This window comes from Diplotaxodon limnothrissa, linkage group LG16 (genome assembly GCF_057381915.1).
Source record: "Diplotaxodon limnothrissa isolate DT_005_m linkage group LG16, D_limnothrissa_male_GT1.1, whole genome shotgun sequence".
In the NCBI taxonomy this organism is placed as follows: Eukaryota; Metazoa; Chordata; class Actinopteri; order Cichliformes; family Cichlidae; genus Diplotaxodon; species Diplotaxodon limnothrissa.
The window spans coordinates 21,676,778-21,699,128 of record NC_140611.1 but is presented as its reverse complement, the minus strand read 5'-3'; the positions used below and the strand labels follow the sequence as shown (position 1 = coordinate 21,699,128).

Here is a 22,351-nt window from a genome sequence, read left to right as displayed (position 1 = left end):
TGTGAGAGAAATAGAAAAAAAAACATGAAAAGAAAGAAAAAAGAAAGCGAGAGTCCAAGAAGGCTGGATACAAAGAGCCAGTGTGTGCAGCCCCAGACTGTCCATCACACTGGACTCTCAGGGGCCATTCAGAATAGCACTAAACCACGGCCTTGCTCTTCCGGCCCACAGGCTGCAGGCCCAGGACAAGCTCACCACTGAGCTCCATCCTGTGTGCCCCTCCAGCACTGTACACAGCGTAGTCACAATGGGCCACAGCAGCCGCTTCACACTCCAGGAGGATCCTGTTTGTCAAAGCATCTCAGATTGTCAGCGTGTGAATGAGATAGCGTTTTAAGACCAACATGAGTTGCAAAGCAAGCTGGAATCTGAAGTTCTAACACACCGAGACGAAGACAGACAGAGACATACGGCTAATGAGAGTAAAGTGTGGAACTGCTTCTGGGTCCAAGACCTCCAGGGGTCCAAAAGCACCACAATTTACTAGGTGTCAGTTTTGTTATTTTGTCTTTTTGCTTGGGCGTTTTTTACTTCATTTTTTGAGCATTTCATTCCTTTGTTTGATAGCCAGCAGTAGCTCGAGACAATAAATGAGAAGAGAAAGAAAACTTGGGTGTCTCACTGGACTGGCAGATTCACAGATTACCCTTCAGGTTGATTCTTTATTTTTTTTATATTTTTTTCTTATTTCATATGTTTGTTTTTGTTTTTCTGGAGTTGGATAACAAATAATTTGATCACTTGTAAATTTTGTTAAGGGATTATAAAGGGCAAAATCTAGTTTCATCAAATTACCACATACCAGTAGGCATACAGGGAGTAATATCATTACCAGTCTTTCCTTTATTTATCTGTCCAATGAAGTTACCACACACTGCCCACTGAGATCTGAGTCATCACTAACCCCTTCAGCTAACCTTGCTGCATCACTGCCACCCTCAATCCCTCAGCCACAGTCATCAAGCCAACATAATCATAATCAAAATCTTTAGCTGGGATGCTTGGTAAATGTGGAATAATGCCTATTTTCTGCTTTAGCTGAACAGAGAAATGTGCACCACATGTGAGCGGTGTTTTGGAAGACTTTTCTTTTTTTTTGGTACATACCAGACACAAACACAGTTGCACCTATCCAAACAAAGAATAACACACAGCACAAGCATAAACAAGCACTGCATAATCATATGCACATAGAAAAGTATGCATATGATATACAAGCAAAACCCCCACAGAGATATAAACATACTTGGATACACACAATTTATAGTGAACAGTTTGCAAACCCTCAATTTCTTCCCAGTTCCCCAAACAACAAGCTGGCTTCCAGCTCCATTAAAAACACCATCCAGTTTCAATTTAAAAAAAGAAGAAAAAAAATCTAGGCTCATTGCTAACAGATGTGTTTGTTTACAGCTAATGCTAAGTATTGTTGTTTGTTGCTCCATTGGGGCAAACTGCCAAAACACCACTTATGAAAAAAGAGTCTTATTTTTCCACACTCTCTGCTGAGTGGAGCGATAGTTAAAATTGCTCTAATGGCTATAATGGTAATTCTCAAGAGATGAGGGAGCATGGAAATTCGTTAGAGGTGGTCTCACTGTGCCGATTTCAGAAGAGAAACCTAAAGACTGATTGCAATTCCCCTGACTGCACATGCTAGGGGAGACTTACAAACATATAGGATGTGTTCATTAACGCTAACAGGCAGTGCTGACTGTAAAGGCTCATCATTTTTTATGTACATGTGGGGAGAAGGGAAATAAGGAATTCTGGGAAGCTCTGTCATCTAACTATAATGTCATTTGTAGTGTCATCAGTTTGAGTCTCTTTTTCTTCATTCTTTAACTGGGTTAAAATAGCTAAGCTATGCATCAACCAAAAATACTTTAAAAAAAAAATGCAAAGGCTAGTTCTTGTTTCTAAAAAAACATGATAATTTGAATCTGCTTGCAAAGCTACTGACCTCATCACATTGTCAGCAACCTGAGACATATGACTGTATTTTTTTTTTTTTTAAATTGCTTGTCTTATTTCACAAAGCGCGACAGAAAATTCAAGGAGTCCTGTTGATTCCTACAAGAAGGTGATGAGCAAGTTAATGACCCGCTCTCTCTCCCCCCTTTAGTGTACAAACTACTCAAGGCTATTGATGTAACACTGCTAATGTCAGGTTCATTTATCTTTGTCCTCGCCCCTCATCCGCCTCATCCGCCTCATTAATCATCAGTCCTCCCCGAAAACACAACTCAAACGCACCCTGTGACGCTAGCGTGATGATGACCTGCGGCAACACATTGTCCCTCCTGCTGCAGGAGTGGAGTCTGCTGAAAGCAGCCCACTGATTTAAACTAATTAGATCACACAACATGCACAGGCAATTTTGCAAATGAACTGAAAACTTTGGTTCAAACAAAACAGTGAAGCATGGATGTTGGTCTAAAATTTTAAAATCCCCCAAAGAGCAAAAGCTGAAACGAAACCAAGCATGCTGGAGAAGGTTAAAGCCCCAGCAAACACAGCAATGAAAAGAACTGAACTGGCTCTTTGTAAGTGCTCATTGGTACCTCTTTTGTCCTGCCTCTGGTCTTGGTTTTCGTCTGATTGAGTTTCCATGGTTGTTTTTCTTCTACCCAGCAAAAATGTTTTTTTTTTTCTTCTTCTTCTTTCAGCAGATTCTCTCTTCCTTTCTCCCCCTGACAGTCTCGTTTCTCGTTCTCTTTCCTTCCTGCATGGCTCTGCCTTCTGTATCTCCGTCTCTCACTTGCCTTGCTGCTATGTTCCATCGTTTAATTGTGTCCTGCCTTGTTAAGGCAACTCTCCACAGTAAATCACAGCTTTTGTTTGAGATCTTGTCAGGTAAGCACTTTCTTGAGCTTACTACATGCCTTCCTTGACCAAAACTTTTATATATTCTCTTTGAATAAATCAACAGTTTCTTAACCGACAGTTAAATTAAAGTTTCCTCATAATGACACAGAAATCTTTGCCCATGCCATGAACACACTCCTCATTCTCCTCCTCTTGGGCATCTCTGTCTCAGAAAGAAAAGCAATGGGAGGAAATCTGGTGACAACAAGAAAGTGGAAGTCACTACTTTAGCTGTGGGTGAAAACTATAGCTTAGGCTGAAAGCATATATGCACACAGTCATCTTTGTCTATCTCCCATGTGACCAGAGTCCAAGAGAGGGCGAGAGTGCATGCTGTGTGGTTGTGTTGTGGTCAAGGGTAAACCCTTCATCTTCTGATTTGCACCATATGCCCTCTTTCCTGCAGCATACATTAGCAACCTCTGACCGGTCTCTTCCCTACATCTGGTGGTTTCTAAATCATAAAGAGGACACATGAAAGGAAGGCACGTCTACATTTCCTACACGGGGACGCAGAGCATCCTCTGGGCTGATAGAGACAACAGAGGAAACAGCATGTGAAAATTGAAGAAACAGAAAATCACAAAGAAAAAAAAAAGACCTGTAAAAACTTAAAGAGGGAGAAATTAAAGCCAAGACGACGACACCATGAGAAACAACTCATGAAAATAACAGGGCCAGGCCAAAATGAATGATGAGAGATGACCAGAGGAGACAGTGAGGAAGATATTGGCTGTGTTTGTTTGGCAACAGCAGGCCGAGAAGCCCCAGGGGCATGCTAATGAGAGAAAGGCCTTTCAGCTGAGGAAGGGGGGGCTGGTGGAGTAGAGTTGGAGTGGGGTCTTCTCACGGATACCAGATCTCAGAGATGAGGGGGAACAACAGGGGAGGGGAGCCTCGGGGGTCAGGGAAGTGAACTTAGCAGGGATCCCACAACAACAAATGCTGCACTAATCTTCAAGCGTTTTTACCATCAGCCCCATTAAAGCAAGAAGAACCAACATGTTCCTTATGTTTGAAGTGTTTGATCTCTGCATATGTGCATTAACAGCTGATTCAGTGGATTCCACACTTGTGATTCACATTAGGTATAACAGGAGCTCAAGTAAAGCATCCAGTGAGCCTGATTATGTGCAGGACTAAATGTACTGGAGTGGTCGACACTGGATGCTTCATGTTACTGAGAAAAAATTAAAAAGGTCAAGATCAATCCAGTGATCCATCTGCAAACCTTTAAGAGTGTTTGGACAACAACATGTTTATATCATTTGTGTGAAAGGAAATTTAAAACATGTGATCAGAACAGGTCAAAATGTGCTTTAGGACTTATTTTAATAAATTCTCGATTTTAGTACCAAAAACATGTGCCTTTCATTAAAAACTCTGACTGTGAATAAACTTTTGTTTTGGCATAAAGATCATAGTTATCACAGCAAATGCATCCATTACTTGGGTGAAAAAGTGCTATCGGGCAAAAAGTAGTATAAATAGTATTTACTGACACATGTCTTTTGTAATGTTTGTTTGTTTTTTGTTTCTTTTATCTAAAGCAGGACGAAAAAAATGAAGCAAAGTGCTAAAAACTCCAGCAGAAATGAACATATCTAAATTCCATCTTTTTGAAAACTGTACTCACTCATTTAAATTTAATTATAGCTTAAAGTTATGTACTATTGGGGACATGGCCTCTTCAATAGGAGGATACCAAAACAGACAGTACGTGTGAAATCTAAGGAAGCATGCTAACCAAGCTTAGCTGATAACTTATCAAATTTGGTCACTTGTGGCTCCGAAATGGAGCCTAGATGTTAAAATAGAGGCTTGAAATACAAAGATGGTGTGCAAAGGTCTTGAGGTTCACCTCATACTTTTACATTTTGCTTCCAAGGAGCCAGACGTTGTCGTAATTTTTAAAGTGGTCTTGAGCCATAGTTCTTCAGGCCTTCTGAAGGCTTTTCTTTGGACATTGTCTGCACTTTTTTCACTCATTTTCAGTCCACTCCTTGTACCTGAGCATTTTCAGAATGTTGACAGAGAACAGAATAAATGACAACCAACATCCAAAGAAGACATTTGAATGTCCTTAAAGAAGCTGGGAGAACTGGGCGATGACCAGTGTTAAGGTGCCATAAGGTCATTTAGTTTGTCCACCAGATACCGGTACTGGAATTATGACATTACAAAGTGAGTGAGATACGATTAGTATTACTTAAATACTGCAGTTATCATCAGAAACGATATAGTGTCAATCCTTTGAATGTTGACTGGTGGTGCTTTTACAGCAATTAAATTTAAAAAAAAAATGTCATGCAAAGTAGAACTCAGTATATGAGCTGAACCAAATGAATAAAGCCCAGAAGAAAGGCTGCACTCAGTTTTACCTAAAATACTAGCAGGCTGTGGGAATAATCATGTGAAAGCCTGAGTGCTGCAAGCTCAGATTCAGTGTGGACACAGCGCCACGCCCCTACTTGAGGACACAATCTGAATGATGATGAAGCTCATACAAATGTGGGAGGCTTCATTGTGGGTCAACCTTTCATGGTGTGAGACTCGGATCGTGAATGCTCGCCAGTGTTCAGTCACCCATGAAGACCTGCATCCCTGCTTGGCTCACACTATGGAAGGAGTTCTCATGGAACCAGGTCTGTGCCCAGGCTCAAGCACTACTTACACCCATCAAAGGCCTGAGAAAGCAGGCTCACCACACGAGAACAGAGGAAGACAGTTTAAACCAAATGGGCATGTGGCATCAACTATGTCAGAAATAACTAACTGTGAAGGTTAACATCTGTTGTAAAGGTGAAGAAAAGCAAAACCAAATGGCGAGCTGGTATTTTGTGGTGCTCATGGAAAAAACTTCAACAATCAACATCTTTAAGCTTGAGATTCTTGTGAACTTTGTTTTGGTCATTTGTTGTAGTCAGTGAGTTTCTCTTTTCTAGTGGCATTAGTGACCTAGTTTTAACCGCAGTCCCTCTTCGTATCTCAATCTGGTTTGTATGTGTGCCTTTATGTATGGCATGAATCCAGGTTATTGATTGGTACAGAAGCATGGCACAGCAAACCCATTATGCAGATCCATTCATTTGTTTACTGACCCATTTTCATCTGCTCTGGGAGTCTACAGAGAAACAAAAGCCATACAAATTCTCTGACATTTACTGAACAATCAAACATATGATTTATTTGAAAATCCAAAGTTTTGTATCTAAAAGTACATCTGCTCCTGCCATATTATGATTACATGAGACAATTCAATCTATATAAGGCTCTGAGTTGTTTTACTACTACTACTTCTACAAAAAAAAAAAACCTCAGTGGAAAAAATGATTTTAACCAAAACTCATTATAGAAAGACATGCTCTCCACAAAACAGGGAAACCACAGTGTTTTTTTTTTTTTTACTTCCTCTTGGCTTTTTTGAACAAATGAAAATCAATTTTTTCCCCCCTAATAAATTCAGTGTTTGAGCAGGTTCAAATTTGAAAGTTATCAAATTCTTTAATGGTGCAATTCTTAAATAACATCTTGGTCTTGGATGTTTTCTGTCATTCCAAATGTCTGTAGTAATTAGTAAGATCCAAAGACAACTTGTGTCTAGGGCTTTGTATCAATTAATCCTTTGATAATAATCCAAATCCTGGGGTTTTTAAATGTCAGAAATGGCACCAATCCATAGGTTCCTTTAAACACAATGACTGATAAACAAAGATACTCTGCAATCTCATTTAAACAGCGTTTAAGATGATATTCTTACCAGATGTTGTTGAAGTTGAGCCTTAATTTGTTGACCTTATGAACACAAGACTTCGTTTCTGTAACCAACCATTACCAAACCTCAAAAATAAGGTCTTAAAACCAATCCCTGCATTCATTGGTGGTTTAAAAATACCATCCCATGGACCAATGCATTGTTCCTCACGCAGGAATTCCACCACAAGAATACAGCTGTTCATATTTTGTGCAGCACGGTAGCAAAAACTCAACCATGCCATTCAATTTATAACACTGTCAGAGACATACTTAATATCTTGGTATAAATGCCATCGTACAGATTCCAGATTTATTTTTTTTCTCTCTGTATTTATTGCAAGCAAACAATGTCCATTGGTCTTTGACTCAGCACTTCTCTAATTGCATGTTTGTGTTACTATCGTGTCAGGGCTGGATATGGAGCAGCACTCACTCAGAGAAGCCTGGCAGCCATGTTTTTCCTCTAAAAGTGACTACACAACCCTGACTCTCTGGCACCTCCGTAGCCTATGTGGTTTTGGCCTAAGTGTTGGAGGTAGAGTAAAAGACACAGATTCTTTGTATTATCCAGGCTTTCTAGCGTACAGTACTTTGGCTACCGTTATCTTGGCTTGGCCGCACAGACAACAATTTCCATACAGTATCAAATCCTTAAGAATTTTATAATTTCAGTCTGGAGTCAAAACAGTAAATCAGTGCCAGGAACCTTAAACCAATGATAAAATGATACAGAAACACATACACATCATATTTTAACGATATGTGCTGGCATTACTGTTTGTTCTTCTTTCAGCGTGCACTAAAACTTTTAATGATATCTGTGGTCTGGAAGAGGCTTTGCTATCTTTGTGTTCTGCCTCAATCAAGTTATGAACCCAGTCAACCAACAAGAGGTATGTCCAGTCTCAACTCCAACCTCCATTATCTAGTTTCCTAGACGGATATTCCAGGGAGTAATGAGAACACCAAGAGTTCCCCAGAACATTTTTATATGACAAAAAAGTTTTAAAAAGCTGTTGAGGTTTTCCATGTTTTCAAATGATACAATAACAACACCATTAAGCAATTTGCTTTGACACTAAAGTAACATTTTGTTTAGTGCATGCCTCTCATTACCTGACTCCTCGGGAGGAGGTGAAACAAGCTGTTGTGATTTAAGAAATAATCATTTTAATAGTTAAATTCAACTCAATGTAATCTCAATGACATAAATTGATGTTAGCATTAGCATTAGCATTATAACATGGTTGAAGGGTGTTTTTCCCAGTCCGTCTTTACTTCTTTTTTTAAATGTCAATTTATTGGCTACTCTAAATGCCGGTATTAACAGATTAGCAAATAAATAAATCTGTCAGGCTCTAATTCGAAGTGCTTTATATACGCAAAAATCTGAACTATTCAGAAACTAAAAATTACAAGAGGAAATTACCATAGAAATCAAGACAAAATAAAACAAATAGAAAAAGTTAGTTGAGGACCAAGAGCAGTTGGTAGTAGTAGTTCAAGATGCCCCAGTAAAAAATAAAATAATGATTCTAATCACAATATTTGATCTACTTTTCAAACTAATTTTGATTTCTGCCAAACCTTAAGTAAAAATGTCTACATGTTTAGTTGTTAGCTACTCCTAATCAAGTCTTCCAGGCAATCTTTTGCTGCCATTTGCTGAAAATGGCAGTATGCTAGGGCAGAAAACCACAACCAAAATCACTGAGCTCATCACTTAGGCTTGAGCAGCAGCTTCTTTAAGATTCTCCTTATAGACTAAATGCAGTTATGGCTCCAAAGGTGTATACTACTAATCTTATCGAACCAAGCTAGTTGAAAGGTCCATTAAACTGCGCTAAGATTAAAAATAAATCCCACAGGACTTCTCTTAGGGGTGTTAATCCTTTAAATACAATGCCTATCACTGTAAGCATGTTTATATTTAGCCTAGAATAAAAACTACTAAGATGCTTTCTTTGTTACTTAAGTGACTAGACAGCAGTTAAGTTTAATTATAAGGAAATTAATATGGTAGTGAAATTCTGGAACAATTCTGCTGATGACTGATGATACTGATGATATTTCTTCTGTTTGTTTATTTTGTATTTGCTGTCATCTGCATGTGTCTTTGTACCAGGAAATAATGAAATCCCCGTTATAAAAAACCCCCAAAACGTTTCATCTCTGAACATTTAGTCAGTACACAAAACATGCAAGACATAAATATTAGCCAGACATTGGCAAATATCATTTTATTTGTAATATGTAATATAATATAATTACAAGTAGTATAATTGAATTATATGAATTACATTAAAATAAATGAAATTATTTTTCCTGAAAATGAACAAGCAGCTACAGTTATTTTAGTTATTGACGATCAGATGCATGACTAAACTGACAAAGGCATATCTTTTGAGATTAATGGAAAATGCTGATGCACACAAAATTTAGAGTATTACTTCAAAGGATATTTGTCAGGAAAATCAAGCCCATCTTGTAAGGATGTCTAGAAGCAGCAATAGATTTTCCCTTTTGATGTTTCACGGTCCATATGTCCCTCTTAAACTGGTGAGGACCTGACAACACAAACGTTCTCACACTTCAGCTGCTGTGATGCAAATAGCACCGTGGCTGGAGACTTTCGTATTCCTACTTGTTGCATAGAGCATACGCATATGAACACACGCACATGGACACAATAGAGACATAAAGAAACACGAAGACAGCAGACGAGACTCTACAGCTATTTCTGGGGTTGCCTCCTGTGCACAGTTCCTACCCTCCTCCGTGTCTCCCCCGGCGGCTGGGACCTCTTGATTTGCATCACTCCCACCAATCCTATTGTCCTCCGCCTCATGCTGCCAACCTCCAACCCCTGACCCAAGACTTTACCCTTTTCAAACTCTCTTGCTTCGCCCCCTCCAACCCTTATTAGATGGAACCTTCTTCTTTCAGCTCATTCAGACCCCTTCATGTCAGGATTCACTGTGAGCACTATGACAACAGAGAAGCCAGAACACATACTACTTTAATACCATTGTTACATGAGGCTCCTCCACTGTCTCAAAGTCCCACATCCTAGGCTGAATCCTGGAAGGATGTGAAAGTTGGTTGCAACCTGAATCTGATACTTCCAGCCCCGCAGAGATGTGTTCTTCCTTATGTGGGCTAAGTGCTTAACAATATGCAGTAAGTACAGAGTATCACAGGAAAGGAAGAGAAGTTAATCTCTCTAGTAACTGTATACACTCCATTCTTGCTGACCTCTGTGAGCAAGGGTCAGTCCATTACTTTATTGCTTTAAGCACTAATTAGCAGTTTTCCACCAGCATCCTGCAACATCCTGTTGATCCAACTGGACATTACAATGCGTCTCAGCGTATTATCTATGGCACCATTTGTGACGCTATCTTATTATCTGTGAGTAAACACTAACCATTTCCAATGTTTTATCCCATGATTATGTTTTGCTCTATGCAAACCAATAATGCATAATGCTTTGGTAACTGATCATTAAACATATTGCGCTTTTCATTTCTATAACTTTGCATTATTTTAGAGATTAATAACTGTCTAAAGTGCTTTTCTTGTACTTTTTTGGCACCTTGTTTTTGGAGATATGAGAGCTCTCAGTGCAGCAGGAAACCAGACGAGTTACTCACATGTTATTGAACACATTCAAGTCAAATTACAACAATAAAAGCAGAAATATTGGCTATGAAAATGCAACACATATAAATGTGATCCATGTGACTAGGGGGTCTAGTTCCAAATATGAGGCATGTTAAGCATACACCAAGTATTTCATAAACTTTTCACACATAAACACATGAGATCTCATAGGTTCAGTTGCTTAAAGTTTACTCTGTACATTAAATAGGATTTTTTTCCAACATTGTTTCCACTTTCTGCTGCTCTATGGTTACACTACTGTTTTCCCATACGGTAGAGGCCAAAAGCTAAGATGACTTATGAGACCTCTCAGTGGTGTAGCTATAATATTCATACAGCGAACTGATCTCTCCTCTGGTCTGCGTGTGGTTATAAGGTCAAGCTGTTTTTCAGACAGAAACATCTGGGATTTCCTCTACCCCAAAGCTGCTGTTCTCTATTGTTTTTCCACATATAGTAAAGCTACGACTGGCTTCTTGAAAAACAATGAAATGTGCACATGGTAAAAGACTCAAGTTGTGTAGTTCAAGTTAAATTAATGTCAAATCTAAACTTCAGTAATTTAGTCAAATTGAAATCCATCTTTTCAAACCTTCAATCAGTCTGAGTGTGAAAAGAAAAAGCCTTCCCCGACATTCTCCCCGAGCTACTGGGTTTCCTGCAGCTGTCGCTTCATAAAAGATCAGCCATAGCTGATTTTCATTTGCTTGGCAGAAGTGCCTCTTCCCATCTATCATGCCTTTCTCTGGAGGATAATAAGCAGACAATGCAAACTCTCACTTGGAAATCTTTCACTTGGTCAGGAAAATGATTCCTGGCAGTAAAGAATGACTCCTCTTATCACATGTGGCACCCAATCAAAACAACATTAGCAAAGAGGAGTCATGTGCATCTCCTGCATCTTACATGAAAGCAACAAGCTTTGATAATCAGCTTGAACAAGATTTTCTTCTGCAACAGCAGCACGATGGAAAAATCTTAATACCGGTATATTAAATATGACTTTACACATAATTCTAAAAGGCCAATAAAAAGTCATAAAGGATTGCATGAGTATTCATTTAAATTCCTGCTTAATTCATCCCAAGCGCAGCACTTGGCTGCATCCCAGTGGTCCCAGGCTGTCTGGCAAGGCTCTTCATATGGTGAGCATTTCTCATTGGTGTGCTGGGGTACCCCAGATGCTTTTGTCTTACGGTTGTTTAGCAGCTGCGTAAAAGCACTGAGGACAAAGGCCTATCTGTGGAGGGTTGAATACACTCAGTGGGCACACAGCCAACAGCTCAACCCTATAGGCTCCCACAGTTGAAAAGCGGACTAATATATTCAACTCTCACTCCTGACAGATGATCTTACGGTGAAATTAGCTGGAGGCACCTTTATTTCTTTTCAATTCATCTAAGTAGTTTTACATTTAAACCGTGGCCCACAAAAGCCTATTCCCAATTGCTTTCCAAGTTTAAGAGAAGTAAAAACACTGAAAAATGTAACCAATGTCATACCTCTTCACTAAGTTCCACAAAATTTGGTTTGCTAGTTTTGGCACAATCTAGGCAAGCAAATAGCACTAAAACCATACATTGGCTTTTCCCCCAAGTGATAACCTCTGTAGGTTGAAAATCAAACCTAACGCAGTTCCTCTAATGACCACAACACTGGCTCAAAAAGTCAACAAATGCAGACTTCAAATGTTAAAATGGCCAAAGTTACAGCATTTAAAAGCAGTCAATAACTTGAGTTTTTCATGAGTTAATTTCTAGTATTTTATTAGTTGTTATTTAGGATTAAAATTATCAGGTATGTGTGCCTGTGCATGGCATCCATATGGTTTATGGAAACAGCTCACCAACCAAGCTCACTAGCTAAATGATAACTTCACCCACTCCTTCAAATATGGTAACTTCTGGCTCCAAGACAGCAACTGTGAGGGTTTTAATTACAGAATCACTAACTAATGGGTGTTTTATAGTGATCGCTCCTTGGAGAGAACATAGAAAAGGAACTTGCACTTAAGTGTCCTTAACTGGTACACTTTCTAACACTTGCTAACTCAAATCTTTTATACACTCAAGATATAGATCTATCTATATATATCTATATATAGATAGATCTGAAGTTCAGTCCCCCACTGCCACCTTTCAGTTAATTGTACTGGTTTGGACAAATGGAATGGAAATAGTATTCCAAAGCTACAGCAGGCTAAGACACTTGTGATCAACCAAACATGTCTACATAGTCCAAATATCTTATTAAACAAGATAAATTTGTTTAAACCACAAACTCAGTGAGCCTGGAAAAATCCAACATCTCTCAAAGGTGGAGTGCTCAAAGTAGCTATGGCACCTGAAAGCAAACTGTTTCTAGCCGTTCCAAATTTCCACGAGCAATGTTTGGGTGAGAAGTCACACTTTAGAGACAAGACAAGAAGTATGGGTTTCACATGCTGTTTGGAAAATGTTCATGCCTGAAACATTAGTTAAGACAAAAAAATAGCCCTCTGTCAAAACAACTCAAGACAACCGTGTTTTGCACGCATGAGCCCTCCGTTTTGTATGTTTGGCATCTCCATATTTAACTGCCAATACAGCTTCTAAAGCACAGACTGAATTTGTCCTTTGAGTTCATGTCCTGCTCTAAAATTTCATTTTAGTGATCAACCCATGGCTCCAAACACCGAGCTCATTGGTCACCGTTCAGAGCTAGCGTAGATATCTAGGCTTAGTCATACTATTCTGTGTAAAGTAATCAGTCACCATTCCACCTCACTTGCATTACAATCAATTCACTTTTTTACCCATAACTCGCATTGATAATTGATTATTCTGGGAAAGCATTGTTGACTATTTCAATTCCCTGCTCATGTGACACATAGAAAGTGTATCAAACCACATGCAATGAGTGTTTTTGTTTTTAATGTGCTGTGGAAAATGTGGCCATCTAGAGCAGTATGGTGTGGTTTACTGTAGATAGCAGAAAATGCTGCACTGGGGCCAAATGCCTACTGGATCAATGAGTAAATGTTCATCAGCTGCAGCGTCTCTTTGCTTTCCCCGAGCCATTATCTCCCAAAGGCCTTCTGGAACAGTCATCTGACTCTGAACAAAACACTGATACAGATTGCTACTCCACTGGCAAATATCTCCTCTACACTCTGCATACATGCACTAATGCCAGCATAATGCATTTCCAGTTTAACTTTGTTAATCATGGGTGTCTTTCTGAAGTCTAGCAGAATAGATAAAGGCCAGATTGTATCCTTGGCATATTTTGTTTCCAACACTGTTGCTTGTGCATATCTTAAAAGCTGTTTCCCCCCCTGCACATAGAGAGTATTTTCAATGCCATAGAGTTTTTAAAGCATATGGCAGAATGACACACACATACACTTGCCTTCCCCTTCTGTTTTACTGTGAATAGGCTTTTAGTAAAAAGTGGCGAGGGACATGCTTGAACAAGGATCCCCACTCATGAACGTCTATTCTTAACATCTAGTGTCACAATAGTCAATGGCTCTCTTTGTAGTCGAAGGACTTATTAGCGCAACAAATTAACATGAGTGCCTGGGCTAACCTGGCTGTCAGGAAGCAAACTAAAAGCAACTAAAAAGGGACATAAATGGGTTGAAGATGAGAAGAACTGGAGATATCAGAGGGCACAAATTAAACCAGGAAAAGGGGACAACAGATGGAGTCTTGGTTGCACTAAAAAGGCATCTTTTGTGAGCTTCATGGGCCTCAACCGCTGTACAATTACCAAAGATGCTCAGTCACATGCGTCGCCAAATGGAAAGCAGCCCAGAAATCATGTAACTATGACAGCAACTGCCTCATTATGCAGGGTATTCACAGTAATTAAAGATTGAAAGCTGAAGACAAAGGGATATTTAATTTCTGATGGTGATATAAAATGTGGGATTAGTTGTAATGTTTGAGCAACAAACTTTATATAGACTGAGCTGCACTTCAGACAGTGAAAATCTATGGGAATTAACAGCAGAATGCTTTGGCTTACACAAGCAAACACAAAACAGCAAAGTTCAAATTTGCTCTCAGCACTCTTTGAACATCTTTGCGGTGACTCATTCTCACAGTCCTCTGGGGTTTTTTTTGGGGGGGGGGGTTTCTGTGCATATCTTGGGAATAGAAGGATGTGTATATGACCACCACCACGACCGTGACTCAACTAAAATTAGGGGCAAAATAGAAATCTAACTTTCTGTTATTGCTCAACCATCAGTTGACAAGTTTCTGGTTCAGAAAGTGCAAAAAAACATCTCTGCTGGCACGGGATTAGTAGTTTAAGGGTCTTTTCCCTCCTCAGACTCCGGACGCAAGGTCACAGCGCACACAGTTCACCACATGGGTTTGTGACAGTATGTGTGACACTGCTGATGTGTAATTAGACACTTTCCAAACAGCATCCTAGGTCTGATGTAGACAGAGCACACACAAGTCACACCCAGCTCCCGTGTTTTTGGGTCATCAAAACACAGGATCGATTCTGTTTAAGCCTGGAAACTTCCTGAAAGTGTTAAATGTTCATGTGAGTCAGTGCAAACTGAGCCATGAAAGTACAGCAAAGAATTTAACTAAAGACACATTTAAAACTGTCTGCTATGATTATCTCTTCTTTTCTTGAATTTCTCAATAACAATGACGTAACATTTGGATCTGTTTAGCGACCAGCCTTGATGAACTTTTCCACAAGGCCTCCACAGTGAAAACAGGACACGGAGACTAGAAGCTTCACAAGTTTCCACAAGAAGGAAAAAAAAAAAAAAGTTGCTTTCTTTTTTTTTTTTTTGCTATCAGGATCAGGCTCCAAGAAGAACAGACACTGTGTTATGTTAATCAAATAAACTGCAAAAGCAAAAATGTTTTTCCAAACATGTCTTAAATCCGACCAGTAAATTTAGTGAAAAATAAAAATAATCTTTGCTTGACATACTTGTTCACAATAGCTCAAGGCCTACAATCTGCATTAAAGAAAGTTTACCGGACATTTATGCATGACATGCTTTTCTTGCTAAAAACAAGTGCGTGTTCATCACATGCGTGATAGACGTCTGTCATCTTCATGCCAGCACTCTTCTTTTAGATGTTTGGCTCAATGATAAATAATCAGCAGAGCCAACACTACAGTTTCTTCCTGTTTAGTTATCAAGGGAGCTAATAGCAGCCAACTACTGCTCGCTGGGGTAATAGTCACAGAACTAACACCAAGAACTTATCAAGTTATTTGCGGAAAATGTCTTCCTGTCTTCCTCTGAATAGAGCTGGAGGAAAGCCAAGTCATCCTCCCACAGTCTTCACACAACCCAGTTCACTGTTAAAATCATTCGGGGGCAAGGACAGAGGAGGATCTCTCTGAAAAACATGTCAGGTGGAGTTCACCAGAAAAACCAAATTAGACATTTAGTTACACAACCACTCTATGACCGCTACACTCCGTAGTCTTACACACATTTGGTTCATGATATCTATTCGAGGCTTTTTACATGTGATCCTTTTTGTGTTTGCAATTCTTCTTGACACGAAACAAAGCAAATCACTGAGAGGAGCACAAAGCACTTCTCTGATTCAACCAAAGGGGACTTTTTACAGCATCTAACAAGTCTCCAAATCAATCTCCTCATGCGCACAACAGGCTGTCGTGTATTTTCTGAAAGGGCCACAGAGCATATTTGAATATAAAATGAGAGCTTTAGCTAGTGGACAATGCATAAAGGTTGATTGCCATGCAGAGTAATGTCCTCTGTGAGACACTGAATAAGGGTCTGTGGGGAATTAGTTCACAGGGCATCCGCTAGGCAACTTGCAATTCAGTGAACTTCTCTCTCTACATTAAGAGCCACTGAAGTCGCACAAAGGAGCAGCTCCAAATTAGGAGCACAAAGGCGCTTCTGTGATAGCTTCATAGCGAATTAATGAGCACTGATACACATTCTCACACAGTGTCCTTCCCTGGCCTCAGCTGCACTGTGACAAACAACACATGGTATTAAATGTTACACAGACCCAATCCAGCAGCTCAAAATGGCATTAATGGCCACAATTATTTAGCTGTTTAATATCCAGCGCAGTGCAAGCTGAGAACATTTCATAACTAACATTTAATTGTTTTGGATGTGTTGCCAATTTATCACAGTTTTAACGTTATTAAACATCCATGGCATGAGCCCCTCATTCCTCCCTGGAGCCCCGCACCCCCAGGTTGCGAGCACAGATGGCAAACACTTGGTACCGTCTCAGCTCAGCCCTTCAGATAGCAATTACAAGCTCTGGCACAACACAACAGCCGATCATGGAGCGTCTGACAAATGCAATATGCTGCTTCCAGTACATTTTAATCAAGCTTTGCCAGTAAAACACGCTGAGCTGTTTGGATGGGAGACGGGACAACAATGACAACCTTTCACCTCAATCAGCGCAACGTGATCAATCACCGCTGACCAATGTGATAATCGAGGACTGATAATGAAGGGCGTGGCCAAGTGAAAACTTTTAATCAAACGTTTTCCCCAAACAGTTCAGCCTCTGTGGCCCTTTTTAAAAAAAAAGTTAAAAGAGAAACAGTGAAGGCAGAAAACTGAACTGGACTTAACACCTCCGCAGACTCGCTCAGAGTTGACTGCAGGAATCCTGACAGTCCTAATCTGTCTAATCGCTTTCCACAAGTTGCTTCAGCAGGCTGCTCTAATGCCGATTCTCATGCAACCGGGTCAGGTAAACAACGTCCTTCTGTGGCACTAGTAGCAATAGTAAAATTTCACTTATGCGTACTTTTAAACAATCCGTGCACCTCGAAAGTTAGAGCCAAGTGTGATCTATGCTGTCATCACAAAAAAAAAAAAAAACAACAGGCGTTCATTACATCCGTCGCGAACATCTGTTGGTAAAACTTACCCATTTTTCCAAGTTTTCCTTGGTTGTCTGAAGTTTCGCTATCAGCTGAAAGTTGAGCCCCAGCTACACTGATGTTGCGTCCTGGGATGCACACACTGACCGCCTGGCTGCTCCAAAACTCAAGGCTGTCCCTCTGGAGACAGCCCGGCTTACGTCACCACAGAGGGGATTACTGATGGGAGGACGGAGTTCACTCAGCCTGCCCCCTCCCTCATCTCTCCTCAGTGCAGAGCATTAAAAAAAAAGTTAGCTCTTTACTCTCGGTGAGCAATTTTATCTTGACGTATTTGTGCGCACAAAGCCCCATATTGCGCATAGTGGATGGGTTATCGCCAACGCTGTCGATTAACTGATTAAATAAATAATTCAATCATGATATCAACCTACTCTTGAGCCCCAAAATACAGAATAACGAGCTATTAGGACGCATGAGTCAAAATGAGAGGCCAGAGGTCACCAGAGGGGAGTGATTTCCTCTCCCGTACCCTGTTACATGGCTAATCGCTTGCTTTACAGACAAGGGTACTTGTAAGGTTCTTGAAGTATACCCCTACGAAATCTAGAGAACCCATGGTCTCTTTAAAGCTAATGGGTAGTTATTTATATCTTTATTTGGGGGAGAAGATAAAAAAAGAATTATGATTAGCTCACTGACGTAAATCAAATTGTTCTAAATGAATGTTTTGTGCATCTTTCAAGCCAGCCCTGTGACACAAAAGCATTTCCGACTTACCCCAACACCTCTACTAAAAGACAAGAAACACCCTAATTTAGTTCATCTATGGCCAAATGCATATAAAGCCTGCATGAAGAATTAAACATTGTATTTGTTTTGCAACTACGCTTGGTTGCGTGAGACTTCTGATTTTAAAGACACAGGGTCGGCTCAACATCAGTTCTGTGGATGGAGATAAACGGTGGCCTCTCAAAAAGACAGGGCCTTTAAAAGAAACAAAACCATCACCATCACTCCAGCAGACTGGCATCCGGTTTCCAAGGAGGTCTGAGCAGCCCCTAATCCAATCCAGTCTTTTCATTGGTGGCCAAGTGGGCAATTCTCAATGGTTTGTTTCATGGTAAACAGGGCATCTTCCCATCAAGGAAAACAGAAAAGTAGCCGAAAGGCAAATATTTAACTGGTCAGCTTCACATCTACAAGGAAAATATCATCCTTCTTTTCTCACTTAATATAATTTATATTCAATTCACCATCCACTTTCTTTTTCTAAAGTGCACATTTACTGAAAAGCTCCACTAACCTTTAAATTTTTTTCTTTATGCGTGCACAGTTATGGTGAGTAGTTCTTCAGCTCTACACAAAACATTTTTGGCTGATATGACATGAGTTTATTGTCATTAATCTGCATCATCATAAACGACTAAAGTGCCCCGATCACTTTGTGTGTGTATGGGTGGTGTGTTTGTGTGTTTATCTGTGTGTACATGGGCTGCACGTCAGTGAATAGGTGATCTGCATGGGAAACTTCCAGCACTGTGCTGGCTGTTACAGCAGGCACAGCAGCTGGCAGACAGTATGCCGGCAACTGTTATTAGGGCTGACTGTATAAAAACAAAGCACACACACACAATGCCCTTTTATTTGACATTACAGCCATGCCACTAACAAAGTGATCCACACACCATATAAAATTTGACTTTGTAGGTGGATGATGTAATCTTCAGAAACCCTTACTGTTTATTGGGTTGTTTAACATCTCCTATTTCTGAGGGGGTTGTTTCGTGAATACTAACTTGGGCTAAGCACATTTTAATTTGAAGTTACATTCTGAAAATACTTTGAAAGGTAATTTGGACATGAAGTAGGTTTTTCTGTTCAGCACCAATGACCTGGATGTGTGACAATAATACCTCAGATATATGTTACAGACAAAACACTAAGGTTTTTCTAACCAGCAAGGCAATGTAAGGAATTACAGCCCAAAACCCAAACATTTCTTAAATCTTGAAGCAATTTTCTCTGCTCTAATTTATGTTTTGTTCCTAATTAAGGATAAGCACAGTGAAACAGGGCTGATAGCAGTCAGCAGAGGCAAATTGAGGTAATCCTCGAGCGTCTAATTGCAAATAAAGAAAAGCTGCTGAAGCGCTGTACCAAACACAACAGCCACCATGGTTACAAACCGCAGATAAAATGGCAGACACTGTGAATGAGCTCAAAATGAGAGGCGGTTTAAAGTGCTCCAAGAGTGAAGCTGGCATCAGATCGCCGGTTACATGACTTGGTTGAACAATCTGGGTCTGCAAGGCGTTCCTTAATGTGTTGAATAGCACAACTTGAATGGCAAAACTCCCTGCTCAAATTTTCAAAGGATTACAAAGTTTCCCCTCTGTGGAGAAAGACAGTCTGGTAATGAATGTTTGGTTAAGACAGTTTAATTGATTACGTCAGTTTTTCCAAATTCTTTTCTGAAGTTATTCAGCTGGTGAGTAAGCTTTAAACATTCAATTCCAGCATACACTAAAAAAAAAGGCTCAATAACATTAGTGCACAAAAACTTGTTCCAGCTGCAGAGTTTTGTGGACTAATCTGCAGTATATGGACACACCTGAGTCTTTTCCCAGAATAGTCACGCTTCAGCGAGCAGATGAAATTTAAGCATTTTGAAAGTTACACAGGATCTGTTTTTCAGCATGTTCACTTTAAAATGGTTTGAATGTCTGCACCATTAAAGTGCAAAGTATCAACTCCAATTTGGATTGGTTTATGTCAGTGCTGAAAGAACCGTGTGTGAGACATAATCTATTTAACACACTAAACGTTTTACTGTTAGTTCATGTATAAAAGACGGAGAAGGGTTTGCATATCACATGCTGAAGACTAAACTGAACACAGAGACCGACAGCATTGTTGTCCAGTTACTCTTTGAAATTTGGGCGCTGTGTGTCATACACAGTCCTTTCAGTGCTGACACAGACTGAAGCGAAGACTTGGCTCTTGACACAAAGTGTCTTTGAGCCTTAAAATAAAGACTGTTTCAGCTGTTGATAATGTTGACTGAACTCTCTCTCTCTTGTGTACTCTATGTAGCTGTGCACTTGGAGTTCATGTTTTGGAATAAACGGAAAGATTTGTTACTCTGGTGAGAAATCCAAAGATTCTCCTTCCAGCTGTGTGAATGATGTTAAAGCTCTGTTCGCTTTAGAAAGTAGATACTCACAAACTCTAGTGCTGTTCCTCAGACTTTAACCTGGAACTGTAGTGAACAACATATGAGGTTTTAGTGTGGAGTCAACATCTGGTTTAGTATTTGGAAAGCAGTGGAAAATAATGTTCCATTGCCATCTGAGGGAAAATACGGAGGAAGAATGTTGTTTACCTCTACTCGCAAAATGCTTTCAAGAGAATCTAATCTATTCAGCTTGCCTATAAAACTAAATCCCACTTGCAAGTTGGAAGCATGCGCACTTAGAGAGAAAGCATGGTTCCAGCAAATATGCCCATGCGGGCCCACAGTGGGGACAATCCCGTTTGTTTGTTTTGCTTTTTAAGTGTCCCAGTGGGTAAAACTACTGTGGGGCCTGCATGGCCTAACCCACAGGTGGAGCAGTGAGGTACTCATGTAGGCTAACCCATGTGGGACCCATAAGAATTTTGCTCTTTTGGGTCGTCATGAGTGTTTTCATTATAGGCTTGCCCACAGAAAAGCCATATAAGGGGGCTAAAAGGCAACACTTCTGTGGGCCTTGTATGGGTGATGAGCCTGGGTTTTCCCTGTCCACACAGCCCCACAGTTCAGCCACACCTACCTACTGTGGGCTCACATAGGCATGTTTGCTGGCAAATTATTTAAAACAAGGAAACATGATACAGAGACACGTGACTTATGTGTTTTAGTATACGTACAAAAATTTGAGGGTGATAGAGGTTAACTGATTCAACAAACAAATCTCTTGGGTTGTCAGGAAGAGTATGTGTTATAAAAATCCGTCAAATCAAGTAGGGCAGCCTACGCCTCGAGGTTGCTGACATTTTATGCCAGTATTTGGGTTCACTTGGTGTATTGGTTTACACATTTGGCTAACAGCTAAAACATCCCTAGTTCAATTGTGGGAGGAGTTACAAATCCTTTTCAAGATGGACATCCAATATAAAAAATCTGTCATATGAAATATGCTGAGCTACCTGCTGTAGTGAACCCTTGAGAATAAGAGGGCAACCAGAAGTAGCTTTAATAGGGCCCACAGTGATCCCACGTGTGCCCCAAGGGGTGAATGTTTGATGGATTTTTATCCAGTGTTTTTATTTTAAACCACAGTCCCACGTGACCAGACACTTTCTGATTATATCTTGATCAAGTTTAACAAAATAAAGGTCTTGTCTTGGGAGTGTTTTCTAAGCATATCAGTCTCTGCAGGAGGCTCTGCAAACACAATGCATCACCAGTGCTTATGAGCCAAAATAGACAATGGCGGTGACCGACCCCAGCAGGCTGACGGGAGTGAAGAACATGTAAGCAGCAGTGAGCTCATGTAATTTATCGCTCCCGAGGCCCCAAGCCTGAGGGTAGCCACAAAAACAGCTGGGAGTAGAGCAGGAAGTTAAACCCAGGCTAGTTTCGCTCTAAGCCCGTGTGTGGAAGGAGAGAATTAAGAAACAGGCAGGACAAACTGTGTTGCATCTGCTGTCCTTGATTTGTGGTGGTGTTAGAGGGTGAGAGGAGTGGCTAGATTTAGTAGACAGCTTTAACTCAGGGAATGGAAAAACCAAAGCAATACACACACCCTCGTGGCTCTGCCTCCAGAGATAATTGGGTCACTGTGGCTCAACAGCATTCCTCATAAATTAACTACCAGCTGTATTTTCTGATGTTCAAAGCTTTTTAAAAAAAAAAAGATTGCTGCACATATGAAATAGGGATAGCACAATTATGCCAGGTAAGAAGCGCAGACAAGCATAAAATATGAGACCTATTGATTCTGACATGCAAACAGGACCTTAATACTGATGGAAACTGTCGCTGAATTTCTCCACCGCTCCCATCCTTTCTTGGCAGTAATGGCCATGGACAGGAGCAATATCACAGCATATTTTTGTGAGCTTTAGACCACATGTTACATGCTATTTGAAGCTCTTTAAAAAAGAAGATTTGTATAGGTAAACCTTTGGATTTCTTGGTAGCTGGGTTGATGGCGACATA

General features: G+C 40.2%; 1 protein-coding gene across 2 annotated transcripts in view; it reads right to left on the bottom strand.

The window, feature by feature from the left end:
- Nucleotides 1–17,308, bottom strand: part of gpm6bb (glycoprotein M6Bb) — a 29,070-nt gene extending 11,762 nt beyond the window's left edge. For both annotated transcript variants that reach the window (XM_085374096.1, XM_085374097.1), the window contains exon 1: nucleotides 17,193–17,308. In XM_085374096.1, the coding sequence (XP_085230222.1) occupies nucleotides 17,193–17,196 (4 nt within the window). In that variant the 5' untranslated portion in view covers nucleotides 17,197–17,308. The remainder of the gene's footprint in view (nucleotides 1–17,192) is intronic.
- Between the last annotated feature and the right edge of the window lie 5,043 nt (nucleotides 17,309–22,351).